This window comes from Halichoerus grypus, chromosome 9 (assembly GCF_964656455.1).
Source record: "Halichoerus grypus chromosome 9, mHalGry1.hap1.1, whole genome shotgun sequence".
Taxonomy (NCBI): Eukaryota; Metazoa; Chordata; class Mammalia; order Carnivora; family Phocidae; genus Halichoerus; species Halichoerus grypus.
In genome coordinates, this window is record NC_135720.1 from 43525967 (window position 1) to 43544607 (window position 18641).

Consider the following 18641-nt stretch of genomic DNA (forward strand, 5'->3'; position numbering starts at 1 on the left):
TTCTTCTGCTACAGGTTTTTCTTCTGTCAGTATACAATATAAAAAGACATTTTGCAATAGAACATTCCCCATCATTTCCATAAATGTGGCTTCAGTCAGAATGTGAATGAGTTCTTCATTGGGCATTGCCTTCCTTCCTATTTATTGCTTAAAAGCATATTTTAGTTACATAATCCTGTTTCCAGTGAGCTGTTATCATTGTATGGAACCATTATAAGCTTTTGGCAGAGGAGATACAGAGTAAAAAAGTTTATTAGGTGCACTCTGTTTTCCCTAACATACTAAAATTGTTTCCTTGTTGAAAGAACTTTTGCATTTAAATGGCCTTTCTAAGTTGACAGCTATCAATGAATGATCATAATGTCATAAAATACACAATGATGCTTTAAAGGTCATTAAGACTGTTCACTTTCAAAGCATAATGATTAGAAACCTCCAATCTCAAAACTGTAACAGTCTGTTCTATTTATAACACTTGAAGAGATGTTTTCATAGCCTCCAAAGATTTTATTCCAATTTTTAGCAAGTCTCTCTTAAAGCCTTCATCCAGCAGGTTTTCTCAGTAGAAATAGTGGGAAGATGAATCATAAGCCATTAAAATGTCTTATAAATAGAATTTAACTTTGCTTTAACCTAAATAAGTTGATTTAATGTTTTCACATTATTATTGTGTGATGTTTATTTCCTATTTTTGTTATCTTAGTTTTGTGATGTGTCCTGACATGAAGTTCTTTCTGCTTAGTTTTTTTTTAATTTTTAAAAGTTTTACCTTTGTGAAATTGTTTTATAATGCACGAAAACCTAAAAATATTCTTATCAGAAATTAATAATTTTTGAAAGAACCTAGCAGCCAAGAAAAGGTCTTCTATCAAAGGAAAAGTAACTTTTTTAAAAATGAGCTTTCTCTCCAGTGTTTGTATTTATAAGAAGTCCTTAATGTACATGTAGGCCTGTTATAGACACAGTATAGTTGTTGCTTAATTAAAATGTTAGAAAATGTATCTAAAAGGTGGATTTAACTTCTGAAAAGTTAGTTCTTTGTGTCTGAGGTGGGGAATGCAGAGGCAGGAAAGGGAGTCAGGTCAGTTGAATCAAGAAAGAATGTTCTGGAGCATGTTATCTGCCATGAATTGTCACCAAACCTGTATGAACATTTAAAGTATTTGGGATGATTTTTAAAATACAAGTTTCTGGGCCCAGTTGTGAACCTGATGACTCAGTATCTCTGACATGACGCTTGAAATATACATTATTAACAAGTTCTCCAGGCAGTTCTTCCTTAGCCTGGCAGTATCCTCATTCTGGAGCCATTGGGAAGTGCCGTCAGGGTCCTCAGGGGGCTCATTCACCAAAAGTAGGAATTGACTGGGAAGACTGAGATTTAAGAGAAAAAAAAGGGGGAGGAGTTAGTTCTGAGAAACCTGGGTGTGTTCCTGACACATTTAAACTGTTTTACATTGTGCTGATTTTTAAATAACAGCTCTATTGAGATATAATTCACATACCCTGCAATTCACACATTTAAAGTATACAATTCAGTAATTTTTAGTATACTCAGATATATGGAACTAAGACCACAGTCAATTCTGGAACCTTTTTATCACCTCATAAACCCCTTACCCTTTAGCTATAGCATTCCCTTGAACCCTGTTCTCTCCCCATCCATAAGCAATCACTAATCTACTTCCTGTCTCTACAGATATGCCTATTTTAGACATCTCGTATAATATGTGATCTTCTGTGACTCTTTCTCTGACCACGCCATCAGTTAAGCTCCATTAATTGCCAGCTGATTATTCCGTTGCTTTCAGTAATGCCCTGTGGTATAAATTGCTTCACAGACTGATGTGTTCTGGTTCCTCCGAAGGAAAAACTCCTTAGGTTAATGTTTGAGATTTTTTTCTGTTCCTGAGAGTGCTTTTCCCAGGTGTCTCTTTCACTTTTTCTCTCTAGGAATCTAGCCAGCCAGTAGGTTAGCCTATACCTTCAATGAATCTTAACAGTTTCTTGCCAAATGCTTTTTGCCACAACCTCTACTATTTTGTTTTTTGGTTTTTTATAAAGTATAAATTTATTTAATTTTTTATTTAAATTTAATTTAATTAACATATACTGTATTATTAGTTTCAGAGGTACAATTTAGTGATTCATCAGTTGCATACAACACCCGGTGCTCAGTACTTCAAGTGCCCTCCTTAATGCCCATCACCTTAATGCCCTTACCCCATCCTCCCACCCACCTCCGCTCCAGCAACCCTGTTTGTTTCTAGAGTTAAGAGTCTCTTATGGTTTGCCTCCCTCTCTGTTTTCATCTTACTTTATTTTTCCTTGCCTTCCCATGTTCATCAGTTTTTTTTTTTTCTGAAATTCCACAGATGAGTGAAAGCATTGGTATTTGTCTTTCTCTGACTTATTTTGCTTAGCATAATACCCTCTAGTTCCATCCATGTCATTGCAAATGGCAAGATTTCATTCTTTTTGATGGCTGGGTAGTATTCCATCGTGTGTGTGTGTGTGTGTGTGTGTGTGTGTGTGTGTGTGTATGTATGTGTGTATACAGACAAACACACACTACATCTTCTTTATCCATTCATCTGTTGATGGACATCTGGGCTCTTTCCATAGTTTGGGTATTGTGGACATTGCTGCTATAAACATTGGGGTGCAGGTGCCCCTTCAAATACTATGTTTGTATCCTTTGGGTAAATGCCTAGGAGTGCAATTGCTGTGTCATAAGGTAGCTCTATTTTTAACTTTTTGAGGAACCTCCATACTGTTTCCCAGAGTGGCTGCACCAGTTTGCATTCCTACCAACAGTGTTAAGAGGGTTCCCCTTTCTCTGCATCCTTGCCATGATCTGTTGTTTCCTGAGTTGTTAATTTTAGCCATTCTGACCAGTGTGAGATGGTATCTCATTGTGGTTTTGATTTGTATTTCCCTGATGCCAAGTGATGTTGAGCATTTTTTTTCATGTGTCTGTTGACCATTTGTGTGTATTCTTTAGAGAAATGTCTGTTCATGTCTTCTGCCCATTTCTTGACTGGATTTTTTGGTTTTTGGGTGTTGAGTTTGGTAAGTTCTTTATAGATTTTGGATAGTAGCCCTTTATCTGATAAGACATTCGCAAATATCTTCTTCCATTCTGTAGGTTCCCTTTTAGTTTTGTTGACTGTTTCCTTTGCTGTGTGAAAGCTTCTTGATGAAATCCCAATAGTTCATTTTTGCTTTGGTTTCTTTGCCTTTGGAGACATGTCTAGCAAGTTGTTGTTGCAGCTGAAGTCAAAGACGTTGCTACCTGTGTTCTCTAGAATTTTGATGGATTCCTGTCTCACGTTTAGGTCTTTCATCCATTTTGAGTCTATTTTTGTGTGTGGTGTAAGAAAGTGGTCCAGGTTCATTCTTCTGCATGTGGCTGTCCAATTTTCCCAACATTTGTTGAAGAGACTGTCTTTTTTCCATTAAATATTCTTTCCTGCTTTGTTGAAGATTAGTTGACCTTAGAGTTGAGGGTCCATTTCTGGGTACTCTATTCTGTTCCATTGATCTATATCTCTCTTTTTGTCCCAGTACCATACTGTCTTCGTGATTACAGCTTTGTAATAGAGCTTCAAGTCCAGAATTGTGATGCCACCAGCTTTGGTTTTCTTTTTCAACATTCCTCTGGCTATTTGGGGTCTTTTCTTGTTCCATACAAATTTTAGTATTGTTTGTTCCAGCTCTGTGAAAAATGTTGATGGTATTTTGATAGATCTCTTCAGCTTTTGCGAGTGCCCTAAGGCTTGAACTTCACAGTCTGTTGCAGATGAATTCAGGTCCTTTATTTTATTTTATTTTATTTGTTTTTTTAGTTTAATTTTATTATGTTATGTTAGTTACCATACAATACATCATTAGTTTTTGATGTGGTGATCCATGATCCATTGTTTTCGTATAACACCCAGTGCTCCATGCAGTATGTGCCCTCCTTACCCATCACTGGGCTAACCCATCTCCCCACCCACCTCCCCTCTAAAACCCTGTTTGTTTCTCAGAGTCCATAGTCTCTCATGGTTCATCTCTCCCTCCGATTTCCCCCCCTTCATTTTTCCCTTCCTTCTCTTAATGTCCTCCATGCTATTCCTTATGTTCCACAAATAAGTGAAACCATATGATAGTTGACTTTCTCTGCTTGACTTATTTCACTTAGCATAATCTCCTCCAGTCCCATCCATGTTGATGTAAAAGTTGGGTGTTCATCCTTTCTAATGGCTGAGTAATATTCCATTGTATATATGGACCACATCTTCTTTATCCATTCATCTGTTGAAGGGCATCTCGGCTCTTTCCACAGTTTGGCTATTGCAGACATTGCTGCTATGAACACTGGGGTGCATATGGCCCTTCTTTTCACTACATCTTTGTCTTTGGGGTAAATACCCAGGAGTGCAATGGCTGGGTCATAGGTTAGCTCTATTTTTAATTTTTTGAGGCACCTCCACACTGTTTTCCAAAGTGGCTGTACCAACTTGCATTCCCACCAACAGTGTAAGAGGGTTCCCCTTTCTCCACATCCTCTCCAACATTTGTTGTTTCTTTCCCTGTCCATTTTTGCCATTCTAACTGGTGTAAGGTGGTATCTCAGTGTGGTTTTGATTTGAATTTCCCTGATGGCTAATGATGATGAACATTTTTTCATGTGTCTGTTAGCCATTTGTATGTCTTCTTCAGAGAAGTGTCTTTTCATGTCTTCTGCCCATTTTTTGACTTGATTATTTGATTTTTGGGTGTTGAGTTTGAGAAGTTCTTTATAGATCTTGGATACCAGCCCTTTATCTGTAGTGTCATTTGCAGATACCTTCTCCCATTCTGTGGGTTGCCTCTTTGTTTTGTTGACTGTTTCCTTTGCTCTGCAGAAGCTTTTTATCTTGATGAAGTCCCAAAAGTTCATTTTTGCTTTTGTTTCACTAGCTTTTGGAGATGTATCTTGAAAGAAGTTGCTGTGGCCAGTGTCATAGAGGTTACTGCCTATGTTCTCCTCTAGGATTTTGATGGATTCCCGTCTCACATTGAGGTCTTTCAACCATTTTGAGTTTATCTTTGTGTATGGTGTTAGAGAATGGCGAGTTTCATTCTTCTGCATGTGGCTGTCCAGTTTTCGCAGCACCATTTATTGAAGAGACTTTTTTCCATTGCATATTTTTTCCTGCTTTGTCGAAGATTATTTGACCATAGAGTTGAGGGTCCATATCTGGGTTCTCTGTTCTGTTCCATTGGTCTATATGTCTGTTTTTGTGCCAGTACCATGCTGTCTTGGTGATCACAGCTTTGTAATATAGCTTGAAATCGGGCAACGTGATGCCCCCAGCTTTGTTTTTCTTTTTCAACATTTCCTTGGCGATTCGGGGTCTTTTCTGATTCCATACAAATTTTAGGATTGTTTGTTTCAGCACTTTGAAAAATGTCATTGGAATTTTGATCGGGATGGCATTGAAGGTATAGATTACTCTCGGTAGCATAGACATTTTAACGATGTTTATTCTTCCGATCCATGAGCATGGAATGTTTTTCCATCTTTTTGTGTCTTCTTCAATTTCTTTCATGAGTGTTCTGTAGTTCCTAGAGTATAGATCCTTTACCTCTTTGGTTAGGTTTATTCCGAGGTATCTTATGGTTTTTGGTGCTATTGTAAATGGAATAGTTTCTCTAATTTCTCATTCTACAGTTGCGTTGTTAGTGTATAAGAAAGCAACTGATTTCTGTGCATTGATTTTGTATCCTGCCACATTACTGAATTGCTGTATGAGTTCTAGTAATTTGGGGGTGGAGTCTTTTGGGTTTTCCACATAAAGTATCTTGTCATCTGCGAAAAGAGAGAGTTTGACTTCTTCTTTGCCAATTTGAATACCTTTTATTTCTTTTTGTTGTCTGATTGTTGTTGCTAGGACTTCTAGTACTATGTTGAACAACAGTGGCGAGAGTGGGCATCCTTGACGTGTTCCTGCTCTTAAGGGAAAGGCTCTCAGCTTTTCCCCATTGAGGATGATATTCACTGTGGGTTTTTCATAGATGGATTTTATGAACTTGAGGAATGTTCCCTCTATCCCTATACTCTGAAGAGTTTTAATCAGGAAAGGATGCTGTATTTTGTCAAATGCTTTTTTTGCATCGATTGAGAGGACCATTTGGTTCTTCTCTCTCCTCTTATTAATGTGTTCTATCACACTGATTTGTGAATGTTGAACCACCCTTGCATCCCGGGGATAAATCCCACTTGGTCATGGTGGATGATCCTTTTAATGTATTGTTGGATCCTATTAGCTAGGATTTTGTTGAGGATTTTGGAATCCATATTCATCAGGGATATCAGTCTGAAATTCTCCTTTTTGATGGGGTCTTTGCCTGGTTTGGGGATTAAGGTAATGCTGGCCTCATAGAATGAGTCTGGAAGCTTTCCCTCTGTTTCTATTTTTTGAAACAGCTTCAGTAGAATAGGTATTATTTCTTCTTTGAATGTTTGGTAGAATTCCCCAGGGAATCCATCAGGCCCTGGACTCTTGTTTTTTGGGAGGTTTTTGATTACTGCTTCAATCTCATTACTGGTTATTGGCCTATTCAGGTTGTCAATTTCTTCCTGTTTCAGTCTTGGCAGCTTATAGGTTTCCAGGAAGGCCTCCATTTCATCCAGATTGCTCAGTTTATTGGCATATAGTTGTTGATAATAATTTCTAATAATTGTTTCTATTTCCTTGGTGCTAGTCGTGATCTCTCCCCTTTCATTCATAATTTTATTAATTTGGGTCCTTTCTCTTTTCTTTTGGATAAGTCTAGCCAGTGGTTTATCGATCTTATTAATTCTTTCAAAGAACCAACTTCTAGTTTCATTGATCTGATCTACTGTGTTTCTGGTTTCTAATTCATTGATCTCTGCTCTAATTTTAATTATTTCTCTTCTGATGCATGGCTTAGGCATCATTTGTTGTTTTTCTCTATTTCTTTAAGGTGTAGAGTTAGTTGGTGAATTCAGGATTTTTCTTTTTTGAATGAGGCTTGGATGGCTATGTATTTCCCCCTTAGGACCGCCTTTGCAGTATCCCATAGGTTTTGGACCGATGTGTTTTCATTCTCATTGGTTTCCATGAATTGTTTAAGTTCTTCTTTGATTTCCTGGTTAACCCAAACATTCTTGAGCAGAGTGGTCTTTAGCTTCCAAGTGTTGGAATTTCTGCCAAATTTTTTCTTGTGATTGAGTTCCAGTTTTAGAGCATTATGGTCTGAGAATATGCAGGGAATAATCTCAATCTTTTGGTACCGGTTGAGACCTGATATGTGACCCAGTATGTGGTCTATTCTGGAGAAAGTTCCATGTGCGCTTGAGAAGAATGAGTATTCTATTGTTTTAGGGTGGAATGTTCTGTATATATCTATGAGGTCCATCTGGTCCAGTGTGTCATTCAAAGCTCTTGTTTCTTTGTTGATTTTCTGCTTAGATGATCTGTCTACTGCTGAGAGTGGAGTATTGAAGTCTCCTACAATTAATGTATCGTTATCAATATGACTCTTTATTTTGGTTAACGGTTGCCTTATGTAGATGGCTGCTCCCATGTTGGGGGCATAGATATTTACAAATTGTTAGATCTTCTTGTTGGAGAGACCCTTTAAGAATAGTGTCCTTCTGTGTCTCTAATTACAGACTTTAGTTTAAAATCTAATTTGTCTGATGTAAGAATTGCTACTCCTGCTTTCTTTTGAGGTCTGCTGGCATGGAAGATGGATCTCCATCCCTTCACTTTCAGTCTGGATGTATCTGTAGGTTCAAAACGAGTCTTTTCTAGACAGCATATGGATGGGTCCTGTCTTTTTATCCAATCTGCAACCCTGTGCTGTTTTATGGGAGCATTTAGGCCGTTCACGTTGAGAGTGATTATTGAAAGATACGAATTAATTGTCATCATGTTGCCTGTGAAGACCTTGTTTTTATAGATTGTCCCTGTAAATTTCTGCTGTATATCCCTCTTGGGGTCTTTCTCCTTTTATAGAACCCCCCTTAATATTTCTTGCAGGGCTGGCTTAATGGTCACTTATTCTTTCAGTTTCTGCAGGTCTTGGAAGCTCTGCATCTCTCCATCCATTCTAAATGAAAGCCTTGCCGGATAAAGTATTCTTGGCTGTATGTTCTTCTCATTTAGTACCCTGAATATATCTTGCCAGGCCTTTCTGGCTTGCCAGGTCTCTGTGGATAGGTCTGACGTTAATCTGATGTTCCTCCGTCTGTACGTAAGGAATCTCTTCCCCCTAACTGCCCTTAAGATGGTTTCCTTGGTTCTAAGATTTGCGAGTTTTACTATTACATGCTGGGGTGTTGGCCTGTTTTCCTTGATCTTGGGAAGGGTCCTCTCTGCCTCTAGGACACGAATGTTTATTTCATTCCCCAGATTAGGGAAATCCCCAGATTAGGGAAATTCTCAGCTACAGTTTGCTCAAATATATCTTCTGGTCCTCTCTCTCTCTCTCCACCCCCTCCTGGATTCCAATTATTCTGGCTTTGGAACACTTCATGGTGTCACTTATTTCTCTGATTCTATTTTCGTGGATTCTGAGTTGTTTTTCCCTGGCTTCCTCTTTTCCCTTTTTATCTATTAAATTGTCTTCCAGGCCACTAATTCGTTCTTCTGCCTCACTTACCCTAGCTGTTAGATTATCTAGATTAGATTGGATCTCATTGATAGCATTTTTTTAAGTTCTGCCAATGCACCTTTCATTTCTGCCCTTAGAGACTCTATGTTGGCATTAATTGATTTCTCCATTCTAGCTATTGTCTTCACAATTGCTAGCCTGAATTCCATCTCCAACATTTTGGTTATATCTGCATCCATTTGTAAATCTGCAGCATAAGTCATAACCTCTGAGTCTTTCCTATTTTGGGGGTTCCTCCTCCTTGTCATTCTGGTGAGGGGTGTTTGAGGGAATGTATAGAGTCCAAATTATTGACCACAACCCAAGCAAGATGCACCTGTTTTCTAGGGACCTTAAGGTTGCTGGCCTCTTGTTCTTCCAGCCTGTCTTCTGGGGGAGGGGCCTGCTGTGCTGTTACTCAGGCAACCCTGTTTGGGCAGAGTTGCCCTGCCCCCCTGTGACGGGGGTTGGGCCCAGTGGGAACCGGTGTTTTGGGGCTTTTGTTCTCTTGCGGCTTTCCCTGGTGGCTTTCTGTGTCTCTTCCGAGAGTCAGAGCAGAAGAGACCGTTTCCAACCCTCTGCCTCAGAGCAGAGAGATCACAGTCTGTCCTTCAGTGAGCTTTCCAGGCCACTGTCTCTCGTTTCTGTCTGTGCTGCTATAAACTGCAGTGTCCTGGTTTGTGCACCCCTCTGCAGGGCTCCTAGTCCTGCCTCCAGGTCGGGGCACGTCTCTGCCCTTTGTGCTTCTAAAACCGCCAGCCACTCCCAGTTCACACGTGCAACCCCGCCACTCCGGGTTTCTGTCCCAGGGGCTGCCCTAAAGTCCTTTCCCTGCCGCTACCGTTCTGCGAGTCTGTGCCCCGTCCCCAGCGCGTGAGACTGTCGCTCACCAGCGGTGTAGGATCCCCATGGCCAGGCACCCTCCCGCTGCCGTTTATTCTCCGATATCTGCCTGCGGAATCACGGCTCCCTGCTTCTTACCTCGAAACCAACCACCTGCGATCTTCTGTTTGTAGAGATCCAGATCTTCTTACATCACAGGCTGATTTCATGGGTGCTCAGAGTGATCTGGTAGATATCCAGCTCAATTCCGGGGACCAGTTGGAATAGGGTCCCCTACTCCTCCGCCATCTTTTCCCAATCCCCCGAATTCAGGTCCTTTAGAGAGACATTTAGAACTCTCTGTTCTGTGACTTGCTTCTCCCCGGGGAAAATCTTTGAGCCAGGTCAATGCAGGTGGGAACAATGACTTCTGAGTGACTCTCTAGAAGGTAAAAATCCAGTGGAAGGAGAGTGGGCGGTAGCTCTACATCTTGGCTTGCTTCTCCCAGTGTGGAACCCCTGCCACAGAAGCCAAGGCAAGGGCAATCAGGTCCCCAGTATTCTCTGTGGTGCTGTACCCAAGGTAAAGCCTCATTCCCATGAGGGGTCCTGGGCAGAAGAAGGGGGTCCACATCTTTTGGCTGTACTTGTCTAGAACTTAGCCTGAGGTCCAGGTAGCTGAGGGCAGGATAAGAAATGCTGATGTCCCGCCCTTCCTGGGAAGATAGCTTTATAACTGGGAGCTGGGGGGGAAGGGGAGCCTTGTGTTATTGGCTGTCCCAGTCTGGAGTGGAATTTCCATCTTGCTGAGCTATGAGAGCATAAAGATGGACTGGATTTTGTTTCAAATACTATAGACTTTGCTGTTCTTACTTTTAATAGATTTTCTTGAATATAAGTTTATTAATTTTCTGTTTACTCACAGGACCATTTACAGAAACTTTAAATGTGCTCTTTTGAAATTTTCACTGAGGGGGCACCTGGGTAGTGGCTCAGTTGGTTAAGTGTCTACCTTTGGCTCAGGTCATGATCCCAGCATCCTGCAATTGAATCCCACATCGGACTCCCAGCTCAGCAGGGATTCTGCTTCTCCCTCTCTCTTTGCCCCTTCCTCCTGCTCATGTTCTCTCTCTGTCTCTCAAATAAATAAATAAAATCTTTAAAAAAATAAGTAAAATTTTCACTGAGGAGTGGGTCTGAAAGGCTCCTCATGCTGTCTTGCTGGAAGCAGAATTCTCAGGCAGATTGTTTTTAAAGTTACATCAGATAGTAAGATGATAGTTAATTTACAGGAATTTGAGCTGTACATGGTCTTGGATTATTATAAACAGAAACCTAAAAAATAGCAATTTTTATGGTGTTTGCATATTCCTTATTTTGTAATCTTAGTTTTTACAAATATTTTGAAAATTCTCCTTTTTATTCATATGCAAAAAGGAAGAAAAGGGATTTAATATTTCTCCACACTTAGGCTAAAGTGAGAAATGGAGCCCCTATTAAGTACAGAGGTATCAGTGATGATGCTGGTGATGATGATATTAGATGTTACAGGAACGGTGCTTTCTGATTATTTTTATTATTTCTAAACCTCAATAGTAAGCTTACAATGTAAGAGTGTCTTTTTATATATGAAGTAGCCAAGATTTAAAAAGATGTGCCTAAGGTCTCAGCTCAGATTCTAATTCATGTCTGACCTCAGAGTTTGTGCTCTTGGCATTGCTCCTAGCTGCTTCAAAGTGAAAAGTCCCAAGAGAAAGGCAAAAATGCACCAGAGAAGTGTTAGTCTGATCTCTTCCTTATGTGAGCCTTAGGGGAAAGATTTGTTTTAAGTGTTCTTCTCCTGGAATGAAAGATACTTAAACTGGAGCATGTCAGAAAGCTAGTCTTGTGGAAAACACTTTGCATTCAGTTGCCTAGAAATAGAATTTGGAAATTTTGTCTCCAAAGTGAAATTTTTTAGTACATTACACTCTACAATATAGTGGTATTATTAGCTCCTTGAGATTAAATAATGTGCCTGATTTTGTTTTCTGATACATTTACTTAAGGGCTTTGTAATAGGTGTACTAGGCTTTTTGAGCAGTCTTATCCAGTTCAGCACTTAGCACAGTGCTTTGTGTATAAAAGATGCTCAGTAACTATTTTTGAATGAATGAACATAGCCTTTTACTTAAAAACTAAATTAGGTGTTAATTACTTTTTCATGCTTTTTCATTCAATAACTGTTAACTGAGTTTCTACCATGGGCCAGGCAGTCTTTTTGGGAATAACTAGTGAACAAAACAGACCAAAAACCTTTGCCCACAATGCTGACTTTTGAATGGGCTCTTACTATTTTTTCTAGCTTTATTGAAGTATAATTGACAAAATTGTAAGATATTTAAATGTACATCATGATGACTTAATATAAGAAATGGGTTCTTTTTAATATTTAGTATAAGAAGAAAAGAATTAGTGTTGCATAAATATTTTGTACCAGGTAAAAGTCATTTAGGCCTTTTGGTTATAAGCAACAGAACCAATTGAATTTAGCCTAAGCAAAACTGGTAGAATCTACTGTGATATAAGAATGCAGAGATACTGTGGAACCAATGAGTAGGAATAAAACCTGGCTTCAAGAAAGAAGAGGCATTGTTGTTTCTCTCATTGCAGTGTGTTTCATTCTTTTCTCTGCAGACTCGCTTCCTTTATTCTTTAGCTCACATGACAAAATATAGCTGCCCTACAGCCCCTAAGTTCTATAGTTCATTTCCAGTCACACAGAGAGAGACTCATAGACTCTGGGTACCAGTTCCTCAGGTTTGGTCAAATGTTTACTCAGCCCAATCCAGTGAACCTGTGCCCCAAGAGATGCAAAATTCTTACAAATATGATGCTTATGACTCATAGGATTTTTGAATAGGCAGACACCACAAATGTCTGCATACATGCTGCATAATTTTCACAATACCTTACAAGGTTGGAAATTCTTTCGGATGAATTCGAACTCTGAAAGGTTGAATAACATCCTTATGGTTGCACAGCATGTAAGCTGTGGATCCAGAACCTAGTTTTGTCTGACTACAAAATCTTATGCTGGGGGCACCTGGGTGGTTCAGTCATTAAGCGTCTGCCTTCAGCTCAGGTCATGGTCCCAGGATCCTGGGATCGAGCCCCACATTGGGCTCCCTGCTCCCTGGGAAGCCTGCTTCTCCCTCTCCCACTCCCCCTGCTTGTGTTGCTCTGTCGCTGTCTCTCTCTGCCAAATAAATAAAATCTTAAAAAAAAAAAATCTTATGCTGTTACTATTAACTGTATACACTTTTTTTTTACCTGTGAACTTATTTTTTATTGATATACAATTTGACTATAACATTATATTAGTTTCCAGTGTACAATCTAATGATTTGATATTTTATATATTGTGAAATGATCACAATAAGTCTAGTTTATACCCATTACCATATAGTTACAGTTTTTGTGTGTGTGTGTGTGATGAGAACTTTTAAGATCTACTCTTTCAGCAATTTTCAAATATACAATACAATATTAACTGTAGACACCATGCCTGATAGTAATATCCCCAGGGCTTATTTTATAACTGAAAATTTATACCTTTTGACCCCCTTCACCCATCCATCCTTTCACCCCACCTACCCACCTCTGGCAACCACTAATCCATTCTCTGTTATCTCTGAGGGTTTTTGTTTGTCTGTTTGTTTTGATTTCACAGGTAAGTGAGATCACATGGTATTTGCCTTTCTCTGTCTCACTTAGCATAATGCCCTCAGGGTCCATCCACACTGTTGCAAGTTGCAAGATTTCCTTCTTTTATATTGCTGAGTAATATTCCATTGGGTTCATTGTATTTGGAACTTTCTTGGTTTCCTGGATCTTGATGTCTGCTTCCTTCTCCAGGTTAGGAAAATTTTCAGCCATTGTTTCTTCAGATAAGTTTTCTGCCCCTTTCTCACTCTCCTCCTTTTGGGACCCCTATAATCTGAATATTTATTTGCTTGGTATCGTCCTTTCAGTCCCTTAAGCCATCTTCATTCTTTCACTTTTTGCTGCTCTGATTGAATGAAATCTGCCCTGTCTTTGAGTTCAGGGATCCATTCTTTTTTTTTTTTAAGATTTTTTATTATTATTATTTATTTATTTGACACAGAGAGAAAGACAGCAAGAGAGGGAACACAAGCAAGGGGAGTGGGGAAGGGAGAAGCAGGCTTCCCGCTGAGCAGGGAGCCCGAAGCAGGGCTTGATCCCAGGACCCCAGGATCATGACCTGACTGGAAGGCAGACACTTAACGACTGAGCCACCCAGGTACCCCAGGGATCCATTCTTTTGCTTCATCCAGTCTGCTATAGAACCTATTATGTTTTTCAGTTCAATTATTATATTCTTCAACTCTGTGACTTCTGCTTGGTACTTTCTTATAGTTTCTATTTGTTGAAACTCTGACTTTGTTCATACATTGTTTTGCTGACCTTGGTGAGCATCATTATGACTGCTATTTTGAACTCACTTATCTCTGTTTCATTAAGGTCTTTTTTTTTGAGATTTTATCTTTTTCTTTCATTTAGAACATACTCCTCTGTTTTTAAAAAATTTTTTTTACTCTTCTGTGTTTGTTTCTATACATTAGATAAACAGCCCCCTCTCCCAGTCTTGAAGGAGTGGCCTCATGTAGGAGATGAACTTTCTTAACTACTTTTTTAAATTTTATTTATTTATTTATTTTTAAGATTTTATTTATTTGACAGAGAGAGACACAGCAAGAGAGGGAACACAAGCAGGGGGAGTGGGAGAGGGAGAAGCAGGCTTCCCGCTGAGCAGGGAGCCCGATGTAGGGCTCGATCCCAGGACCCTGGGATCATGACCTGAGCCGAAGGCAGACGCTTAACGACTGAGCCACCCAGGCGCCCCTTAACTACTTTTTTTTAAAAGGTGTTGAGAGACAGTATCACTAAATTTCATTCAAAGAATCCATCCCCCCTCCCTGCAAAAAAAAGAATGTGTTCCCCTTGTTAATGCTTTCTAGATGCCATATTACCTTACCTGTTAAGTGTGCATGTTCTTTATTGCTATTTCTAATGATAGTAGCACTCTTATCTTACCTTTGTTATAGTTACATTATTTCAAGAATAGTGTATTTGTATTAATAGAATCATAACAATATGGAGCCTTTTATCTGTTTATCTTTAAATTTAAATAAATATAAAGTGATTGACTTTACCTAGTTTCTAGATCATTGAAATATGTACAATAAAATTTTAACCAAAAAAATTTCAGAAGAACTTTTTTTAAAAAGTTTTTTGTTGTTGTTCTCTTGTTTGATTTATTTAACTAGACACAATAAATTTAACACCTGTAGCACAAATCCTTTTATAATAAAGATAAAGGCAGGTTAGTAGTATAGTATATAAAAATTGGAGAAAATACCTTATTAGAAATTCTTCTATCTTATAATTTAGGGATAAGTTTAATTTCATTTGTGATATTTAACTTAAAGTTTATTTTGAAGACATGTAAAATGTTTTTGAAAAATTGTATCATATTTCAAAAAAAGGGGTTTGTTTCTTTCCTAGAATTCTCTACCAGTACTTGTCTTAGTGATCTTACCCAATCTCATGGCTTTACATATAATGTGTGTGCTCGCTCCTCCCTAACTTCTTCCAGCTCATAATTCTCCCCTGACCTTACAACTTGTATATCCAGCTGCCTACTCAACAGCACCACTTGATATATCAGACATAATATGTCCAAATTGAATTTCTCACCCTCCCCAAACAGAAAATAGTAAAACCTGCTCTACCCTCCATGTTTTCCTTCTTTACTAATGGCCATCTCTCCTTCCATTTGCTCATTCCAGAAACGTTAGACTTATCCTTGATTCTCTTCTGCCTCACATTTGTGAACAAATCTTACTACCTTCAAAATATATCTAGCATCTGACTCGTTCTCCCAGCCTCTGTTGTGTTTCTACCCTGGTCCACCCCATCTTTATTCTTTATATGGATGATTTCTGCCTGCTTCCATCCTTGCTTGCCTACAGACTATTCTCATTAGCCTGAGGAACCTATCAAACAAAAACCAGATCATGTTTCTTCTCAGAACCTTTCAGTGGTTCCTCATTTTTTCCAAAGTAAAAATCAAAGTTTTTACACTGGCTCATGAGGCCTCACACAATCTGTTCTCTGTACCGCCCGCCTTCTCTGACTTCATCTTTTTCTATTTTCTGCCACCCTAGCTCTCTTGCTTTTTCTCAAACACAGAAGACACCATCTGCCTCAGAACTTCTGCACTGACTGAAACACTCTGTAGATATCTTATGAGATGTAATCTTTCACCTCCTTCAAGACATTGCTCAAATGTCACCTTTTTCCATGAGCCTGTACTTTACCCCATTTGAGATCCAGCCTCCTCTCCCTTGCCATGCTCTATTTGTTCTCCAAAGAGCTAGTCACATTCTAATATATAATACTATGTAACTTACATATCTATTATATTTTCCTTGATCTTTATTTACCTCCTAGTAAAAGTTATGAAAGGACCAGCAGTTTTGACTTTTTTTCACTGATGCATTGTCCAGTGCACAGACTGTGCTTGGCTATAATTTTTGCTGAATGAATAATTGCATGAAAGAATTTTAATGAAACTCTTGTATGGTGTGTGTATGTATGCACACATGCATGTGCATGTATGGGGGATTCTGTGTGTTTATATAGTAAAATAATATAAGTTAACGTAAGTTTTCAATCAAAATATTTTCTCTTAAATTGGGTTTGGGTAGTATAAAATTGTTGGCTAAGACACATCTGTCTTTCCTTCCTTTGAGCTATTTTGTATATGGGACAAAAGACAGCAATTTCTAGATATTTAGATCAAAGCAACAAATGTTTTTAAAACCATTTTTCAGCTTCAAGAATAATTGTGATAAATATCTGTGGGTTAGTAACTTAGAATTTTTTAAAAACATGATTATTAACTGGAAATTTAAAGAGATAATATAGACATCTGAAAATTAAAGTTTTTAATTTTAGTAATCCCATTCTAAGCTTCATAGAAATTTTCCTTTCTCTTTTTTTCTTAAACTTTAAACATAGGCTTTTTCATACAATTTAGAATAAAGAAATAATCTTCTAGGTGGAATGTTGTGTCAGACTACTATGGCACTCATACCCTCGTACTGTTCTAGAAATTGTACAGCATATGGAACTTTTAGGATAAGCTTATCTGTGAACTGCTTCCCCTATTAAAGAACTAATTCATAAGTACCCTTGTGCCCAACCAACATAACATCTTAAGCTTGATGTATTTCCCAAATCTAAATCCAGATTTTTTCCTGTGACAAATAGCAGTACTGCCAGACATTTCTGATTTATTCTGATGGAGAAAATTTTCTGTTTCTTTCTGTTCAAATCTTTCTGATTCAAATTTAGTCTTATATACAAACATTTGCTAGCTAATTATTAGTCACATTCATTATGACTCTGAATTGGTAAAAATATAAAACACTAGAATTTTCTAAAGAATTCTATTACAGCATTGTGAAAATACCTCTCAGGGTCAGTTTTCATTGTTAAAATGTTAGATTTAGAGTAGTTAATCTGTGGTGCCTTTCTTCCACAGTTCTGATAAAGTAAACAGTCACAAATGTTAAGAAAATTTAGGATGAATTCTAGATTCCAGTCAATCATGTTGTGCCAGTATGCATAGATCTTCAACTAGGTGAATAAATCCCTGTATATCCTTTAGTCAAATAGGGTTTTTTGATTCATTCACATGCAGTTACAAAGGAATTTCAGAATCCAGAAATATACATACTTAGAAAGCCCATGTGACTTTGTGCTATGAGATTAAATTTTGTGGAGTATAAAGTTTATCCTGGAAGGAAATATATACTTGTTACAGAGCTTAATTCATTTGTATCCAACTTGCGAGTTATTAAATGTAAAGTTTTTTATAGAGTTTAGCAAACAAATGCAAGAGCTACTTGGTTGAATATCTGTTTCTGAGAAAACTGCTTTCTATTTACAGTCTTATCTCAACCCATGGTGACAGCTATCTTCTCTTATTCTAGGGAGAGATAATGTGAGGGGGAGAAAAACCTTCCTAGTGGATGGTATGCTATTTCGGTAGTCAGCATTCTGAAGTAGTTTCAGAATTGAGACTAAATAAACACTACATCAAAAACTAATAATGTACTGTAATGGTGACTAACATAACATAATAATAAATAAAATAAAATTTAAAGTAAATAAATAAATACAGTCCTGAGGGGGAAATAAATCTCTTATTATATGTTTATTGATCTTGTGATTTCACAAAAGGAAAAAATGTTGATTGAAACACCTAGAAATCACTGATAACTACAGAGTTTATGACAAGTTTTTCTTTGGTGTGTAGCTGAAAACCAGACTTAAGAGCTGAAATGACCCGAGTACTCAAGATATCCTATATACTGCTTTGGTGCACTCAGGATTTTCTTACAATAGTATCTTGTTCTGGATAATTTGTGATTTTATAATCGAGTTAAGAGATTCATTTATTAAAGTTTCATAATAAACCTTTGGCCTGAATTCAACATCATAACTACTGCTTGGAATACCATACACTGAGAGAAGTGTGTTTAGCTGTGTTTCAAATAATAGAAAATGTGGGGATGGTCTTACAATCTTATCATAAATAGTTTTGTCCTATTAACCATAAGAAAAAAAGGGGGAAGTATAGATTTGCTAATACACTCTGAATGCATAAACAAAAAAATTAATAAAATAAGAACTGTTTGTAACATAGCATTAAACAGCAGCTTAACATGTTTTTCCCAGATTAAAAACTTTCTTGGTAAAGGTGAATATTTGTTTTTCCCTTTGCTGACATCCACTCTAGAGCAATATGGGTTGATTTAAAAGTGAAGACTTCATCTTCCAAGGGGTAGGGAGGACAGATCCAAAGTATGCAGAGCCCATATTCCTAGTTACCTCTCTGCATTTAGCTTTTAGCATTAACAACATGCTTTGCTTTCCAATTCTCTCTATTCTAGTCTATGCAAGGGAAACTTTCTAAAGAAAAATCAACTACTCAAAAGATGATGGAAGAGCTGGAAAAGAAAGAAAGAAACCTACAGAGATTAACAAAAACATTGCTTGATGTGAGTAGAAAAAATTCAAATTGTTTTCAAAGA

The 18641-nt window shown here is 37.9% G+C and overlaps 1 protein-coding gene across 2 annotated transcripts in view; it reads left to right on the forward strand.

Annotated features, from left to right (window-relative positions):
• The window catches only part of CEP85L (centrosomal protein 85L), a 176697-nt gene that overhangs the window by 146265 nt on the left and 11791 nt on the right, over positions 1-18641 (forward strand). For both annotated transcript variants that reach the window (XM_036121240.2, XM_036121238.2), the window contains exon 11: positions 18501-18608. In XM_036121240.2, coding sequence (XP_035977133.2) covers positions 18501-18608 — 108 coding nt within the window. The remainder of the gene's footprint in view (positions 1-18500; positions 18609-18641) is intronic.